A 15,089-nucleotide genomic window follows, 5' to 3' on the forward strand; every position below is an offset into this window, starting at 1 on the left:
AAGATCACTCAGTTACTTTCAACAAAGTTGATACTTTCATGATGTTCTTTTACTTACCTAAATGAGATGGAATTTTCTACCAACCTGATATTATTAAAGAATTTGACAAAATTCTCAACCTTGGAATAGGTACCAAATTTATTGACCAAACAGTTAGGTTTATTTTAGATGAAAGGTGGAGCAACATTAAATTATAGGGATTTTATGAAAAACTGACTCATCTAGGTAAAAAGTGACTCATCTAGGTGGCACTTTCTACTGGAGTAATGCCCCCTCCCCATTAAACAGGTTTCTTGTAGACCATCAGTATATATTTGATAGGAAATGAAGGAGTCAAATAAAATGACTGATCTTGTAAAAGTTGTAAATCCTTTCTTTAACAGAGAATAACAAAGACTAAAACTTACGTTGTGTTTAAATTGGAGTCATCAGCTGACCAGCCAGCCATAATGGCTTCATCATGTAATAGAGTATTACACTTGGTACAGCGACTACAACTTGATAGATTCACCTCCATTACATAGTTGAATAAACTCTGTGAACTTGTCTGTTTGAGGGGTGTATCTATCTGATCACCAAAAGGACCATTTAATGATGGTGTACTTCCTGTATGCATAAATAGAGAAGGCTGTGGTTATTGATGTTCTGTAATTAGTTTACTCATACCTATCAACTTCATATATGATATTGTACAATAAGTTTACTTACAAGGACAACAAAATAATATTTCAGAAAACAAAAGATCACATAGGTTCATGGTTGAGGGCACTCACATGCATACTCGTTGATCTCAGGGGAAACCCTAAACATTAGAAAGTGTAACGTGAGAGGTAGCCACTTTGCTTTCTCTCAATGCTATTTTCTCTTCAATTTGTGAATTAAAAGTTCCTAAAAGTAGTAACATATGTTGTAGAAACACCAAATGAATACTACATCACAATGTCAATGTGAACTAGTTCATGTAATTCTATTTCATGGCCATATTTTCAATTTCCTGTGGAATGCTGTTCCAGTTAGGTGCTAAACCATGGTTTCCTGTGGAATGCTCTTTTAGCTTGATGCTAAACCATGATTTCCTGACAAACCTATCCTGTCACCTTGGTGTCTGAAGTCAAGGCAAAGAAATTATACCACATCAAAGAAATGGAAGGAAAAAATAACATACAATAAAATGACTTAGTAATCATGCAGCCTTGTCTGGCACTATAGGAAAGGTTTGTCTCTTAATCCATAATTTGTAATCTAAATTATGTCATTTCAAGTGAACCATATTAAAATCCCCATAGCTGTAGAGACTACACAATGTCAAATGTTATCATCATTAACCCCCCCCCCCCCCCCCCACACACACACACAGACGCAGACACACACACACACACACACACACACACACACACACACACACACACACACACACACACACACACACACACACACACACACCTTCTATTCACAAATCTATATATTACACTCATTTCATGATATCTGATTCACTATCCTTTCATTTTGTTGTTACATTGTGTGCACTGAAACATATACAGGGATTGGAAGTGGCTTTATATACCAACACCAACACCAAATACACTAGAGTGCCTGTAAAAATGGGAAAAATAAAATTAGACAAAAAATAAACATCACTAATAAATATACAAAGCATGCAGTAAACACAGATTTGGAAGAAAATATTTGCATGGGTCTGTTACTGCATGGGTCATATACAGTGATTCATATCTAGTGATCCACTATTGACATAAAGTGTAATGACCCTCTTTATGCTGTATAATGCCCATGGTACAAATACTGTAAATGGCTGTACATGTAGGAAATTTAGATGTGATCTCTACATTGATGCCGAAAGTAAGATTTGAATAAAACACTGAATATGCATAAATGTATACATACACATGCTGTGAAATTAACACTCAAAAAAAAACTTTTGATAAGAAATACTACTAACTGGTAAACAAAGGATATTATAAACAGAGATTTCTTTTTACTGTGAAAGGTACATGCAGGATACATCAACAACCAGGTCCAATTGCATGCTGGGATAGTGGCTGATAGGATATTGGTTGGCAACCTGGTCCAACTGCATGCTGGAATAGTGGGTGGCAGATCTCATCACATCCATCATGATTGATATTTCTATGGCAACTTCATATTGTGAGTAAAACTTACCTGTCATGAGAGCTGTAGACGGGGGAGGAAACCATTCATCCATTAACAACTGACCAACTAGATTTGTATCACTGTTACTATGTGTCCACATACCATGTTTAGACTCATTGCCATCCTTAAAGGACAGCAAACTTTCACTATCTTCAACATCTTGTGGTATACTTGATGAAGATGACTTGGTTGTCGTGGCCAATGTCATGGACTTGGCTTGTTTGGTATATGACCCAATCTTGTTGGCCACTGCACTGGCTGCAGCTTTGAGGGCATCTAACTTGGAACTAGAAGCACTGCCATCGTTACCCTTTTTACTGAATGGACTACTTCCAAACCATGCAGTTGTCTGTGGACTTTGTGCAACTTGTTGGATTAGTCCCTGCAAGAAATTACTGCTAAAACTTCTCTGTGGTAGTTTATCACTAGATGCAGAATCTTGACGTTGGAATTCTTCTGGTGGACTGCTTGGTGAAAGTGCTGGATTTGGCAAACTATGAGGAATATCATCAATGTGTCCTGACCCCCACTGCATATCTGCCTTATCATCAAAACTAGATGACTTAATTTGAATACTAGTGTCTTCATGGAATGGTTTGCTTTTGATAGATATTGAGCTACTACGTGCCCTTTCAGCTTCTTCACTGTTCAATTCACCTTCACCTTCACTATCTAGTTCAGGACTGTCATCACGATCCTTATTTGGAGTCAGATCATCAAATTCCTGCAGGATGATTTCTAAATTAGAATCACTTCTTTGCATCTCTTCCTCTTTCACTGACACTTCTTCATTTCCACATTTTGTCTCCTTAAATTCCATTTCTTGTTTCTGCTTTGCTTTCATTTGCTCCTCTTTCCTCCGTTTGTTTCTTTCCATTAATTTCCTTGCATGTATAGGATTTTGACCTTCAGAATTAGACCTCCTAATGTATGATGGAATTATGTCTTCTTCTTCTTCTTCTTCTTCTTCTTCAACATATAATTCATCTAAATCAAACTTGGTTGATTTTTTCACTTTCTGAACCTTTGTTTTGGAAGAATCCAATTTTGGGTCAGAACTTGTTAAACCTTCCAGAATTCTGGCATCAAAAGCAAAGTTATCAGCTTTGATGGAGCCAGGTTCACTTTCAGTACTACTTTCTTTAGCTAGAGTTAATGTAATGGTGGTATTACTTTCTCCACTGAAATTACGGTTTCGCAAGACATTACGATTATGTCTGCTTATATGATCCCCTGCACTCTTATGTCTTTTACGGACTTTACTCATATTGTTGGCTTCAGAAGCAGTATCAAAAACACTTTCCTCTACATCTAGGGAATTCTGACTGGTAATTAACAAGCCTGCTGCACTACCTGTGAAAAAACACATTACAACATCATTAGTAAAATATCACAACATATCACAGCTTATTGACCTTGTCTAGTTTCAAAACTAGTACCAGCCTGTTAAGTTCTCTTTTATCCATACTTGTGACAAATCCAAATAATGAGCAGTGGTTGAAGTGTACAATATACCAGTGTCTTGTGGACACTTTTAGTAGCACAAAACTGGTGTACTATATTACCAGTGTCTTGGTGACACTTTTAGTAGCACAAAACTGGTGTACTATATTACCGGTGATGGGTCACAGCTCGCTCACATACAAGTTCATACTGCTCTCCAACTTTTCAGTACTATATTACCAGTGTCTTGGTGACACTTTTAGTAGCACAAAACTGGTGTACTGTATTACCAGTGTCTTGGTGACACTTTTAGTAGCACAAAACTGGTGTACTACATTACCAGTGTCTTGGTGACACTTTTAGTAGCACAAAACTGGTGTACTACGTTGGATGGTTGATATGACAAGTTTCAGCAATGCTGGGTTTTCATAAATTGTATTTCCATTGATGTTTGTGAATTACACCAATACAGCAAACATTGTATAACACACACACACTACAATCAATACAAGATTTCATAAGATGGAATCACAGACCACACACCATCATGTAAGGTCTGTGATGGAATCACAGACCACACACCATCATGTAGGGTCTGTGATGGAATCATACAATGATAAAGTATATGTACAAATGTATGATGCTACAAATTACATCAACTTTGCCATGTATTAAAGGTGTCTCAAAACATTATCTGTAACTTGGTCCAAACACCAGTAACGTTAGCTGTAACTGTGATGTTGGATCACAATGCCAGTAAAACAATGGTGTCTTGAGACATCTGTACATACACTGCTCTATACAGTCAAATAGTTTGAGAATATATGGGAGAGATATGGCTAGGGCATCACAACACAACACTATCCATTCTAATGCATAAAATGAGAAATTTGACATACATGACAACACTTTAACACCAAGACTTTACTATGAATGGTACAGGCTTGCACAATTTTGCATGATGTATGGTTACAGGTTATGATGCTATGATATATTGATATTTCCATCTTTGATTGATGTCTGTAATATTTTAGAAGACTTGAGTAAACTAGTGGCTGGCTTTGATTGTAAGGGGAGGGGGATGTTAAGGGAATTAAGTTGAAGTACACTGTACTTGTTATGGAAGAATTTAAGATTATAAATATTGTACTTTGATTGTAGTCATGTACATGTGCACAATTATTATACCTTTACAATCATACTGAGGTATAACAAGGGGTTAGCTGAAACAAATGACAGTGTGTTTCTTCTGTATTTACAACAAATAGTTTAATACTTAGTTGCTTCTGCTTTATTTTGTTGCATCCATATTGCAGACATTTTCACCCAACATGCACTAGCCTATGACCTAGATATACAATCCATAGAGGACAATTAGCTATTGTCATTGATTGCATCATCTATTCTAGTGCATGTATACACTGATATCTATTCTAGTGCATGTATACACTGATATCTATTCTAGTGCATGTATACACTGATATCTATTCTAGTATATCCATACTGATATCATCTACTCTAGTATATCCATACTGATATCATCTACTCTAATATATGCATATTGATGTCATCTACTCTAGTATATGCATACACTGGTATCTATTCTAGTATATGCATACACCGATATAATCTATTCTAGTATATGCATATTGATATAATATATTCTGGCATATTCATACAGTGGTATAGTCTATTTTAGTATAGACATACACTGATATACAGTATTCAATTGTCTATTCTAGTATAGACATACATCGATATAATCTATTCTAGTATATGCATATACTGGTATCATCTATTCTAGTATAGATAAACACCGATATAATCTATTCTAGTACATGTATATGCATATACTGGTATCATCTATTCTAGTATAGATAAACACCGATATAATCTATTCTAGTACATGTATATGCATATACTGGTATCATCTATTCTAGTATATGCATATACCGATATAATCAATTCTAGTATATGCTTATACTGGTATCATCTATTCTAGTATATGCATATACCGATATAATCAATTCTAGTATATGCTTATACTGGTATCATCTATTCTAGTATAGATAGACATCGATATAATCTATTCTAGTATATGCATATACCGATATAATCAATTCTAGTATATGCATATACTGGTATCATCTATTCTAGCATAGACATAGACATATGCTGATATAATCTATTTCAGTACATACACTAGTACAGTCCACATGACCATCAACAACATGCCACTCTAGTGAAACAAACACAAAAAGATCTCATTTAGTATGAATAGGTGTATAACAGGTTTTGAGATAGTGAGACAGCTAGACAGAGACAGAGAGACAGACAGATATACAAGCATAAAAACAGGCAGGCACTGCAGGCTTAGAGCCAACTGGATGGAGACAGACAGACAGAGACAGACAGACAGACAGACAGACAGACAGACAGACAGACAGACAGACATATCATACCTTTATCATATTTAAATGTTTATAAATAAACATGAATATATGTAATTAGGTAATAATTTCTACTATATATTTTATAAAATAACATGACCAGCGATGAAACTGTGTACATGTGTACTATTTTGGAATGGGATATGTTTGTCAGTTAAATAGCTTGCATGGAGTCAAATGTTAGTTTCACCAGAGTGGGCTGTTGATGTGGGTCATGTTTTCAACTGCTAAACCATCACAGCTAAAACTGAAATCAAAACACCATGAGCAATAGTGTGATCTTACCAAGCTTTGCCATGTACATAGAGAAGTGCTTGACACTGTACATTAACCAATACTATGATAACATTGTGATTTTTTACTACCACATCAATTATCTTTTACATGTGACTGTGAAGATGTAAACAACACTTTGTAAATACTATGGCAACAATAATTATCTCTACCACAAAAAAATTATGACAGAAAATGGTCACAATGAAATAATAAATTGCATGTAGACGAAGTGAAAGTTTTATGCTGATTCGGCCAGCTACCATGACCTTTGACCTTTGGTGACCCAACTGCAGGCAAAGTCTTTAGTAGAGAACAAACCATATTGTCATCATGATATTTTAATTTCAGTTTCAACTCTGTTTTTCTAATATAGTGGCTTACTTGTGCTGCCACGCAAGGTTCCCATACTGCTGGCACTACCAAAACTGCCAACAGAGTTGCGTACTATACTGTTTACCCTTGGCCTCAGCCCTTCACTAGAACTGATGTCTATTGGATCAAATCTTGCGTTGTCCCCTTGTCCACTCTCTAAAAGATTGGCAGCAGGAAAATCACATCCAATGTAAAATATGTCATACAAAACAAAAAATACAAGGTTTCCAGAAAGAGAAGCCAAAATACTCAATACAATATTCTATCATCATGCCAAGCACTTCCATCAAGCAGTACACAGCTGTGCATGTGATCTAGCAAATACTTGCTGTCTATACAGTAGCAATGCAAGCAGTTATAAGAATAGCATCTATAGTTATATAGCATATCGTGTTCGTACATTAGACACAGAAGAAACACAACAAACTTAAGTTTATTAGTATCTGATGTTAATATTATAGTCATTCTCACAAATCATTTGATGCAATATAATCAAATCAAATCAAATCTAGGAAAAGAAAAATAAATGGCAAAAGAGTGTGATAATAGGAGTAGGACTATTTTGTAGTATCTATATCATAGAGGTAACACACAGAAATCAGGACCATGCAGACTCTATAGAAGTGGATATCCTACGCCAAGCAATACAAATATAGTTCTACAGGGTGCCTATCTTCCAAGTTTGTGGAATGATCAAAGGAAGACTCTCTCCTAAGATCAACGGATTACTTGGATTTTCTATGGAATACTGACAACAAGGAATAATGGATATAGAGGGAATGGTGGGTAGCTTTGCATGGAATGCTGACAACAAGGAATAATGGATAGAGAGGGAATGGTGGGTAGCTTTGCATGGTATGTTTTGTTTTAATGGGATGGAATGGAATGGAACACAGCAATAATGGCAAACTATATCAAATAACAATTTAGAGCAATATATGAAATGGAAACATTACCTAATGAAGTAATGCTAGTCTTTTTAGAGTTCTTACTTGTCTCTTTCAGCAACTCTTCACTTTGACACATATCTGTCTCTGTTGTTGATTTCTGTGATGACGGTGTATTGTCACTACGACTACCATCATCAATAGACATTGACCCATATCCCATGTCACTATGTCCACCTGTAACAATATGTATTGTGTGTTTTAGTTACTTTGACAAGCAGAATAGCATGGCTTTCTCTAGTTATGACACTCACACTTTTTGAATGACATAGCATGATGTAAGTCATATCCTTTTAGCATGGACATAATTATATACAGTGGCATAATATAAGCCTGCGTTGTTATAGGTAATGTTCTAGTCAACCGTCCATACATTTGTTATTGTATAGACAGTTGACTAGAACATTACCTATAACAAATGTATGGACAGTTGACTAGAACATTACCAATAACACACACACACACACACACACACACACACACACACACACACACACACACACACACACACACACACACACACATCCACACAGACAGGCAGACAAACAGACAGACAGACACTTTGCCATGCCTATAGCACTACTGAACCTTCAGTTCAGTTGTGCTAAAAACCATAAATTGTTAAGATTGGTTCCTTCTTATCCAAATCCATTATACAGTGTTTTTTCCCAATGTTATATTCTCTTGCTAATAACAAATATACTAACACATACCTACATTTGTACACACACACACACACACACACACACACACACACACACACACACACACACACACACACACACACACACACACAATCACATACATTTACATACATACACACAATGCACACACACACACACACACACACACACACACACACAAACACACACACACACACATTTACATACATACACACACAATGCACAAACACACATTTGTACCAGCGTGTGAAATTAAAAACAGATTTATGTTTTTCAGAATTACAACAACTTGTTGGCCCTTTTGACCAATTGGAATATGGAATAAATAATAACATTTAATCAAAGATATATCCAATTTTAACTCCATGAAATTAACGGAGTGCTAAACAAGACATCCAGCAAGCTCAACTAAGCATTGCTAAAACATAAAACTGTTGCATCTGAAGGCTTATCAGTCTTCTAGTCTACCTTTGTTGGTCTACACCACTCCCTGTTAATTGTCTTGGGGGCATTTGTTAGTATATTCACAATGCTCAGAATTCCATTCCACTACTTTTGGGCCTTGTTCAATTACCCCAATACAGTTTACAGTTAGCTGAATACTAATCAATACCATCAGCTCATTTTGAATACAAATTCATCACCTAGCTATGTCTGCCAGAACCTCCCCAGGTAGGCTAAAGACACCTGCCGGGTCCTCCTCGGGTGCTCTTTATGTCTGTACAATTCATCACCTAGCTATGTCTGCCAGGACCTCCCCAGGTAGACTAAAGACACCTGCCGGGTCCTCCCCGGGTGCCCTTCTTGGCTCATTGTAAATTCTCCCCAGTACAAATTCACAACCTAGCTATGTCTGCCAGGTCCTCCCCAGGTAGCTAGGATACAGACACCTGCCGGGTCCTTCCAGGGTGCTCTTTATCCCTGTACAATTCATCACCTAGCTATGTCTGCTGGGTCCTCCCCAGTTAGCTACGGTTACAGACACCTACCGGGTCCTCCCCAGGTGCTCTTTTCAGTTTACTTTATGTTTTGCTTTCAGGAGCACACATAGGACCTATCTGCTGGGACCTCCCCAGGTAGCCTATACTCCTTACACCTGCTGTGATCTTCCCAGCTGCAAGTGGTGCTGAGTATAGCTCCCAAGATAGCCAAAATTTGTGTTTTGTGTTTTTGTTTATTGATTCAACAGTTAGTTTGTTACCAGGACATTAAAGCTAAAGTTTTTCAAGACATACTTGCCTTTCACTACTTCATTCTACATTCACACAAGGAGAGTAACAGGTACCCAATATGTGGGTATAAAAACATTACAGGAATTGTAGTGTTTGCTTTCAGTTAAACATTGGAGTAAATTCTGTCTGCCAAGTAGGTGCACTTATAATTGTAGTGCTTTTTTGCGTTTAACGGGCTAGGTACTGTACTACAACAAGATGATGTACTGCAAGTCATGTTGCAGTACAGTGCACACGGTCCCCTTACGGCCAGCTGTCTGCTCACAGGGTACTGGTATCATCATGCAAGTATATCTTTATTCTCTGCTAATTCTAAGGATCTATTTGTCGAATCCCAAATTCGCTTCCAAGTTATTTTTGAATGTGAGTGAAAATTTTCAATTATAACAACAGATAATATTTTGATAAAAAAATATTGCATTGTCGTACAACTTCATGTTCAGGGCAATGATAGATATATAATTTTTTGAAGATTTAAAGTAGTAACCAAAATCAAAATTTTATAACTATAGTTTGCATCATAATAATCCAGCCATCCTATGTTGGAAGTGTACAAGACAAGTATAGCAACATCCTAATCAAACTTTAAAGTGATGTGTCTACAAGGCTTAAACTGTTTTGTACTTCTCTATTTTATTAAAATCAATTTGGAACCAAATCATATCAATTTACTTTCTTGGTTGTCTTATTGTAATTAAATGGCAGCTACATTCAGTTTATACCTGTAGGTGAAACAGCTGTCTTACAACATATTACATAATCCAGTCATAAACCAAACTGGCCATGCTACACACTTTACCACCAGAGGAAATAGTAAAGTAAATATTATAGCTAATTAACAATATACTGTTCTCAGCTAATGAGGACAAATCAACACATTCTCAACAAAGTTAAGCTCAATCTACTTGGTAATTTCAGAGTTGAAGACTTTTGAGGAAAAGCATACATTTCTTTTTACCTAATTTGCAGATCACCAATGAGATCACCATGTGCTTGAGATTTCTGCACATGCAGATCCCTACATTCCCATGAAATTTATGCTGTATTTTGCAAGTGAAATATTGTTAACCAAAAACACAATTTTTTTAAATACATTATTTGCATATCACTCATAGTATCAACATGTTATGATTATTCCATAGAATAACACTTCTAGAAACATCTCACCAAGTTTCAGACTCATTCACCAAGTATTTTTTGAGGTATAAGTTTTTGACTAAAATTCTCATTTTTATACCTAAATTCCATATCATTGATGAGATCATTATGTGCTTAATATTTTTTCATCTATACACCCCTAGATGTATCCCCATTAAATTTCAGCTCAATCTTTTGGAATTAAACTGACTTTTGACCAAAAAACACATTTTTTTACCCAAATCACACACCGATGGTAAGAGCATTTTGATTTGAACAATTTCCCAACTAGACACCTGAGGTAAAACACCCACCAAATATCATGGCAATCGGTCCAGTGGTTTTTGACTTTGTTTACACACACACACACACACACACACACACACACACACACACACACACACACACACACACACACAGACACACACACACACACATACACACACACACATAATACCAAGTAAAGTTGCTCTTGAAGCTAGGAAAATTTGACTACACTTGAATACATGACCAAATGATCACAAGAATCATGGCTACATATATGTATATTTGTAATATTAAGACTCCAATACATGGTTATGGTTATAGGGATACAAGATCTAACATGGGGGGTGAAGGAGGTACATGTACTTGCATAAGAAATGTGGATACGCTGTAGCAGTTACGGTGAGCTGTTTTGAACTATGGAAGTACATGTAGAAAGGATTATAGTCCTACCTCTATTTCTGAACAAAATCATTGTCCTTGCATTGGAATGGTAGGATTTTAACACGAAAGTTGCACAAATTATATTCTTGTCTTGTGTACAAGAGTTTTAGAATTAACATCATTTGCCCACATTTAGTTTTTTTCATGCACATGTTACTAAGGGTTTTGTCAGTGGTTTTTTCTGCATGCACATCTGTTACTAAGGGTTTTGTCGGTGGGACTTTTACTGTACTGTGTGAACTATGTACAGATCAGAATACTAGTGCAGGGGCATATGGGTTTTCGTGTGAAATGCATGTTAATTTTATGAAACATATATGGTTACATTCATTATAGGACAACATATAAAAAAATATGTTGGCAATTTTTATCTTCAAAATTAGTCTTAGGGGGCTAAAAATATAATTTAACCATTGGTTAGGCAATGAAAACCCATGAATCCATGATTATAGTCAACTTCCATTGATATAGCCTCAGTAACAGCCAACAATGCCAGTATGTATTGCAAAGATAACAACAGTTTTGGTTAGTCAGGCACAGCGTGCGAAATTAACGCCGGTCCTTCGGCCCGAGACCAACAGATTTCCGTTCGGACCGACAGTTTTTCAGAATTACAACAACGTATCGGTCCTTATGACCGACTGAAATTTGGAGTAAATAATAACATTTATTCAAAGATATATCCAATTTCACCTACACGAATCTGATCTTGTGTTACCTATTTTACTCTCGACATCATCTCGTTCAAGTCAAGCGACACAGAGCTAGCTCGCTACGTGTTGTTGTCAATGTTGATATGTCTACATATGACGTAGCATACAGCATTTACTTTATGAAATTATGTTAGCAAACACATGATTGACCGAATTTCTCCAATTATTTGTGTCTTGACTAATCAGAACGTCTTAGACATTCAGACCCATTTTACGCATTCAGCGCATGCGTCTTTTCCCGGCATGATATATTAATTGTTGTAAAGTTTACTGTTCTAAGTGTATGAAACTTTTAACGTGTTTGAGACAGTTCCACGTTGTATTTATAAAGTATGTGGCGATATTTAGAAGGCAGCAATGAACTTCCGAAGAAGAAGATGAATTTAAACAGACACTGTTTTTTAAAGGCTGGTATTAAAGCCGGTAAATGTTAGCGGGTTTCCCGATCAATTTACCGGAGTTCCCCATGTATGTGGCCATGATCAAAACAAACTGACGGAAAACATATAAACTACTCTGAAAATGGCGTTTTAACTAATAAAGAAGGCAGGTACACTTCGTAAAATATCTTCAGTACGATTATAGTTTTTTTTGTAAAACAGTAAAAAAAATGCGTAGTCTGATTGCTTTCAATTTGATTCATATGATAATGTATGTCCTGTCATGTTGTAATCAACGTATAAACTTAGAAATGTTGCATTTTTGTTGCCATTGTTGTATCTGGAAAATTACTGCATCGTGCCAAACACGGGTACATATAGTGGATGACACATTACAGTACAGTTACCATATCACACTCCCGCGTCAAAAAAACTTGCATTGTAAGACATGTTTAGCCATAGTTCTCTTCATCATGGTCAGATTTCTTACACAAACAGTCGAGTCAAAGACGATAATCAATACACCACGGTAGGGTATCATACGGGTAGGGCTTTATGGGGGGGCCTTCAGTACATATTTGAAGGAAGACGAAACCGCTCCATGTCACTTTTGTGGATGGAAATTGAAATAAAGTGAATACACAGTTTTCAAGAGGGATAGTTATGCGACAAAACTTTTATTTCTGCCATGATGAATTTGTGGGTCTACGTTCGCTAAGAGTTGGAAAGCTACACCAGCTGTTGCCACTGACGATGAATCTGACTTTGGATTATGTGATTCAGAATTTAGTGAATCGTACAGAGAGGAAGGCGAGGACTGTGATCTCTTAGAGATTGCAGATAATGTATATTTAATGATTCATTCACCCATATTATCTACAATCTATGGATATGTATTTCTATGGTGGAATGAATACATTCAGTCTCAGACCACTTTAGTCTATAGGATCAGATTATGCGAGAATGAATATTCATAGTCTCTGGGTTCATAGTTACAAATGAAAATCTCTACTCATAGAGTCAAATATTTCTTGGTAGTGAATCAAAATTTACTTCCAAGTTATTTGTTGACTCTGTGAGTGGAAATTTTATAAAATAATAGTGGATAGTGAACAATTCGTTGTACTCTCTTTTACTTTAGTATATCTAAAGATATGTTGTATCATATTAAAGTTCAAAATCATTTAATCTGTAAATGGAGGGTATATAAATATAGGTCGTGAACGTGAACTGCATTGAGTATGGACCAGCAGTTTTCCTTAAGGACCAGCAGTATTTGCTACATGTCGGTCCTTATGACCAGTAGTCATTTTCCTTTAAGTTCACACACTGGTCAGGCAAAAAAATATCAAAACATGTATGCAAATATGCCTATCAACAAGACCATGTCCATAGCACCAGTCAGAACATAATGTATATTGTAAAGATAACAACAGTAATCTCATAAGGTGAACAGATTACACTAACTAAATTATTGTCTAGTATTAAATTGATTTTACTGGCACAAAAGAAGAGATTCAGTTGAGGTTTACTATACGAAAAGTCATATTTACCCACCTTTACCCAACCTTAATCCTACCTGTGACCCACCTAACTACCATCTCTGTCAAGGGGTAGTACGAGCCAAAGTGACACTTTTGACTGTTCACAGCCCCCTCAGGGGAGAGGTCACTGGGGGTGAATTAAGTCAAAGGTGTAACTTCATCTCATACTCGCCACATTTACACACCCTCTGCTAAAGATTTACCCCGGTGGAAAGACATGGTCAAATATGACTTTTCGTATAGTGAACTAAAATGGTGGACTCTAGTGAAAGTTACAGCTGGTTAAAAATACACCAAACTCAACTTTTACAGAAGAGGATATGAACAATAAGTTCCAAAGCTACATTTTATTTCTTAATGTAGTAACTAATGGATATGCAATATCATGTCTGGTAGTGCAGAATTTTTCTTTCGACAAGACGTGAAGGAACAGCAATCTAAAGTTTTGCCTTTATTGAAGACATTTAGTTTACATCTGATATAAACATATTTTTGATCAATAGCATAGCATCAATTGAATTGTTACTATACAAAGTTATGTATTCGAGTGAATAGACCCAATTATTTTTATTCAAAACTACTGTCTAGTCTCTCACTCACACCATTATGTCGTATGCATTGTCTACGTTTCTACTAGTATAGCTATTTGGTTGGAGTTACATGTCAATTCAAGGGAACAACATGAATAGACGTGTTCTCTGCTGTTACATTTGATTACGTTATTTCATCAAAATTCTAAAATAAAACAGGATAAAGGACAATGTAGTATCAAATAAAGATGATAAATTCAGTATTTGAAGAATTTTGACACCATTACCAAGTGGGAAATTGATGAGCACTCATGAAATGCCTTTAACAACGATTCATTTACTTTTTAACATGATATTTCTACAGAACATAGAGGGCCGAGGGAGAACTGCATACAGAACAAATAAAAATGTTCTAAAGTAGCTGCCATATTGACTTTTTCCATTGCTCTAGAAAGTATCTCAATTGGTCAAAAGTGGGGGTAAAACATTCTGAAGACGGTTTCTA

General features: G+C 36.1%; 1 protein-coding gene across 5 annotated transcripts in view; it reads right to left on the bottom strand.

Annotated features, from left to right (window-relative positions):
- LOC144443524 (C-myc promoter-binding protein-like) overlaps positions 1–15,089 on the bottom strand; it is a 145,649-nt gene that overhangs the window by 11,405 nt on the left and 119,155 nt on the right. The window contains exons 21-24 of one of the 5 annotated variants that reach the window (XM_078133041.1): positions 7,703–7,834; positions 6,720–6,866; positions 2,179–3,522; positions 408–606 (exon numbers count right to left, since the gene is read on the bottom strand). In XM_078133041.1, coding sequence (XP_077989167.1) covers positions 408–606; positions 2,179–3,522; positions 6,720–6,866; positions 7,703–7,834 — 1,822 coding nt within the window. Of the gene's footprint in view, positions 1–407; positions 607–2,178; positions 3,523–6,719; positions 6,867–7,666; positions 7,835–15,089 lie in introns of all 5 variants that reach the window. The other 4 variants (XM_078133042.1, XM_078133040.1, XM_078133044.1 and 1 more) reach the window with 4 other exon arrangements.

The sequence above is a fragment of the Glandiceps talaboti genome, chromosome 12 (genome assembly GCF_964340395.1).
Source record: "Glandiceps talaboti chromosome 12, keGlaTala1.1, whole genome shotgun sequence".
Classification (NCBI taxonomy): Eukaryota; Metazoa; Hemichordata; class Enteropneusta; family Spengelidae; genus Glandiceps; species Glandiceps talaboti.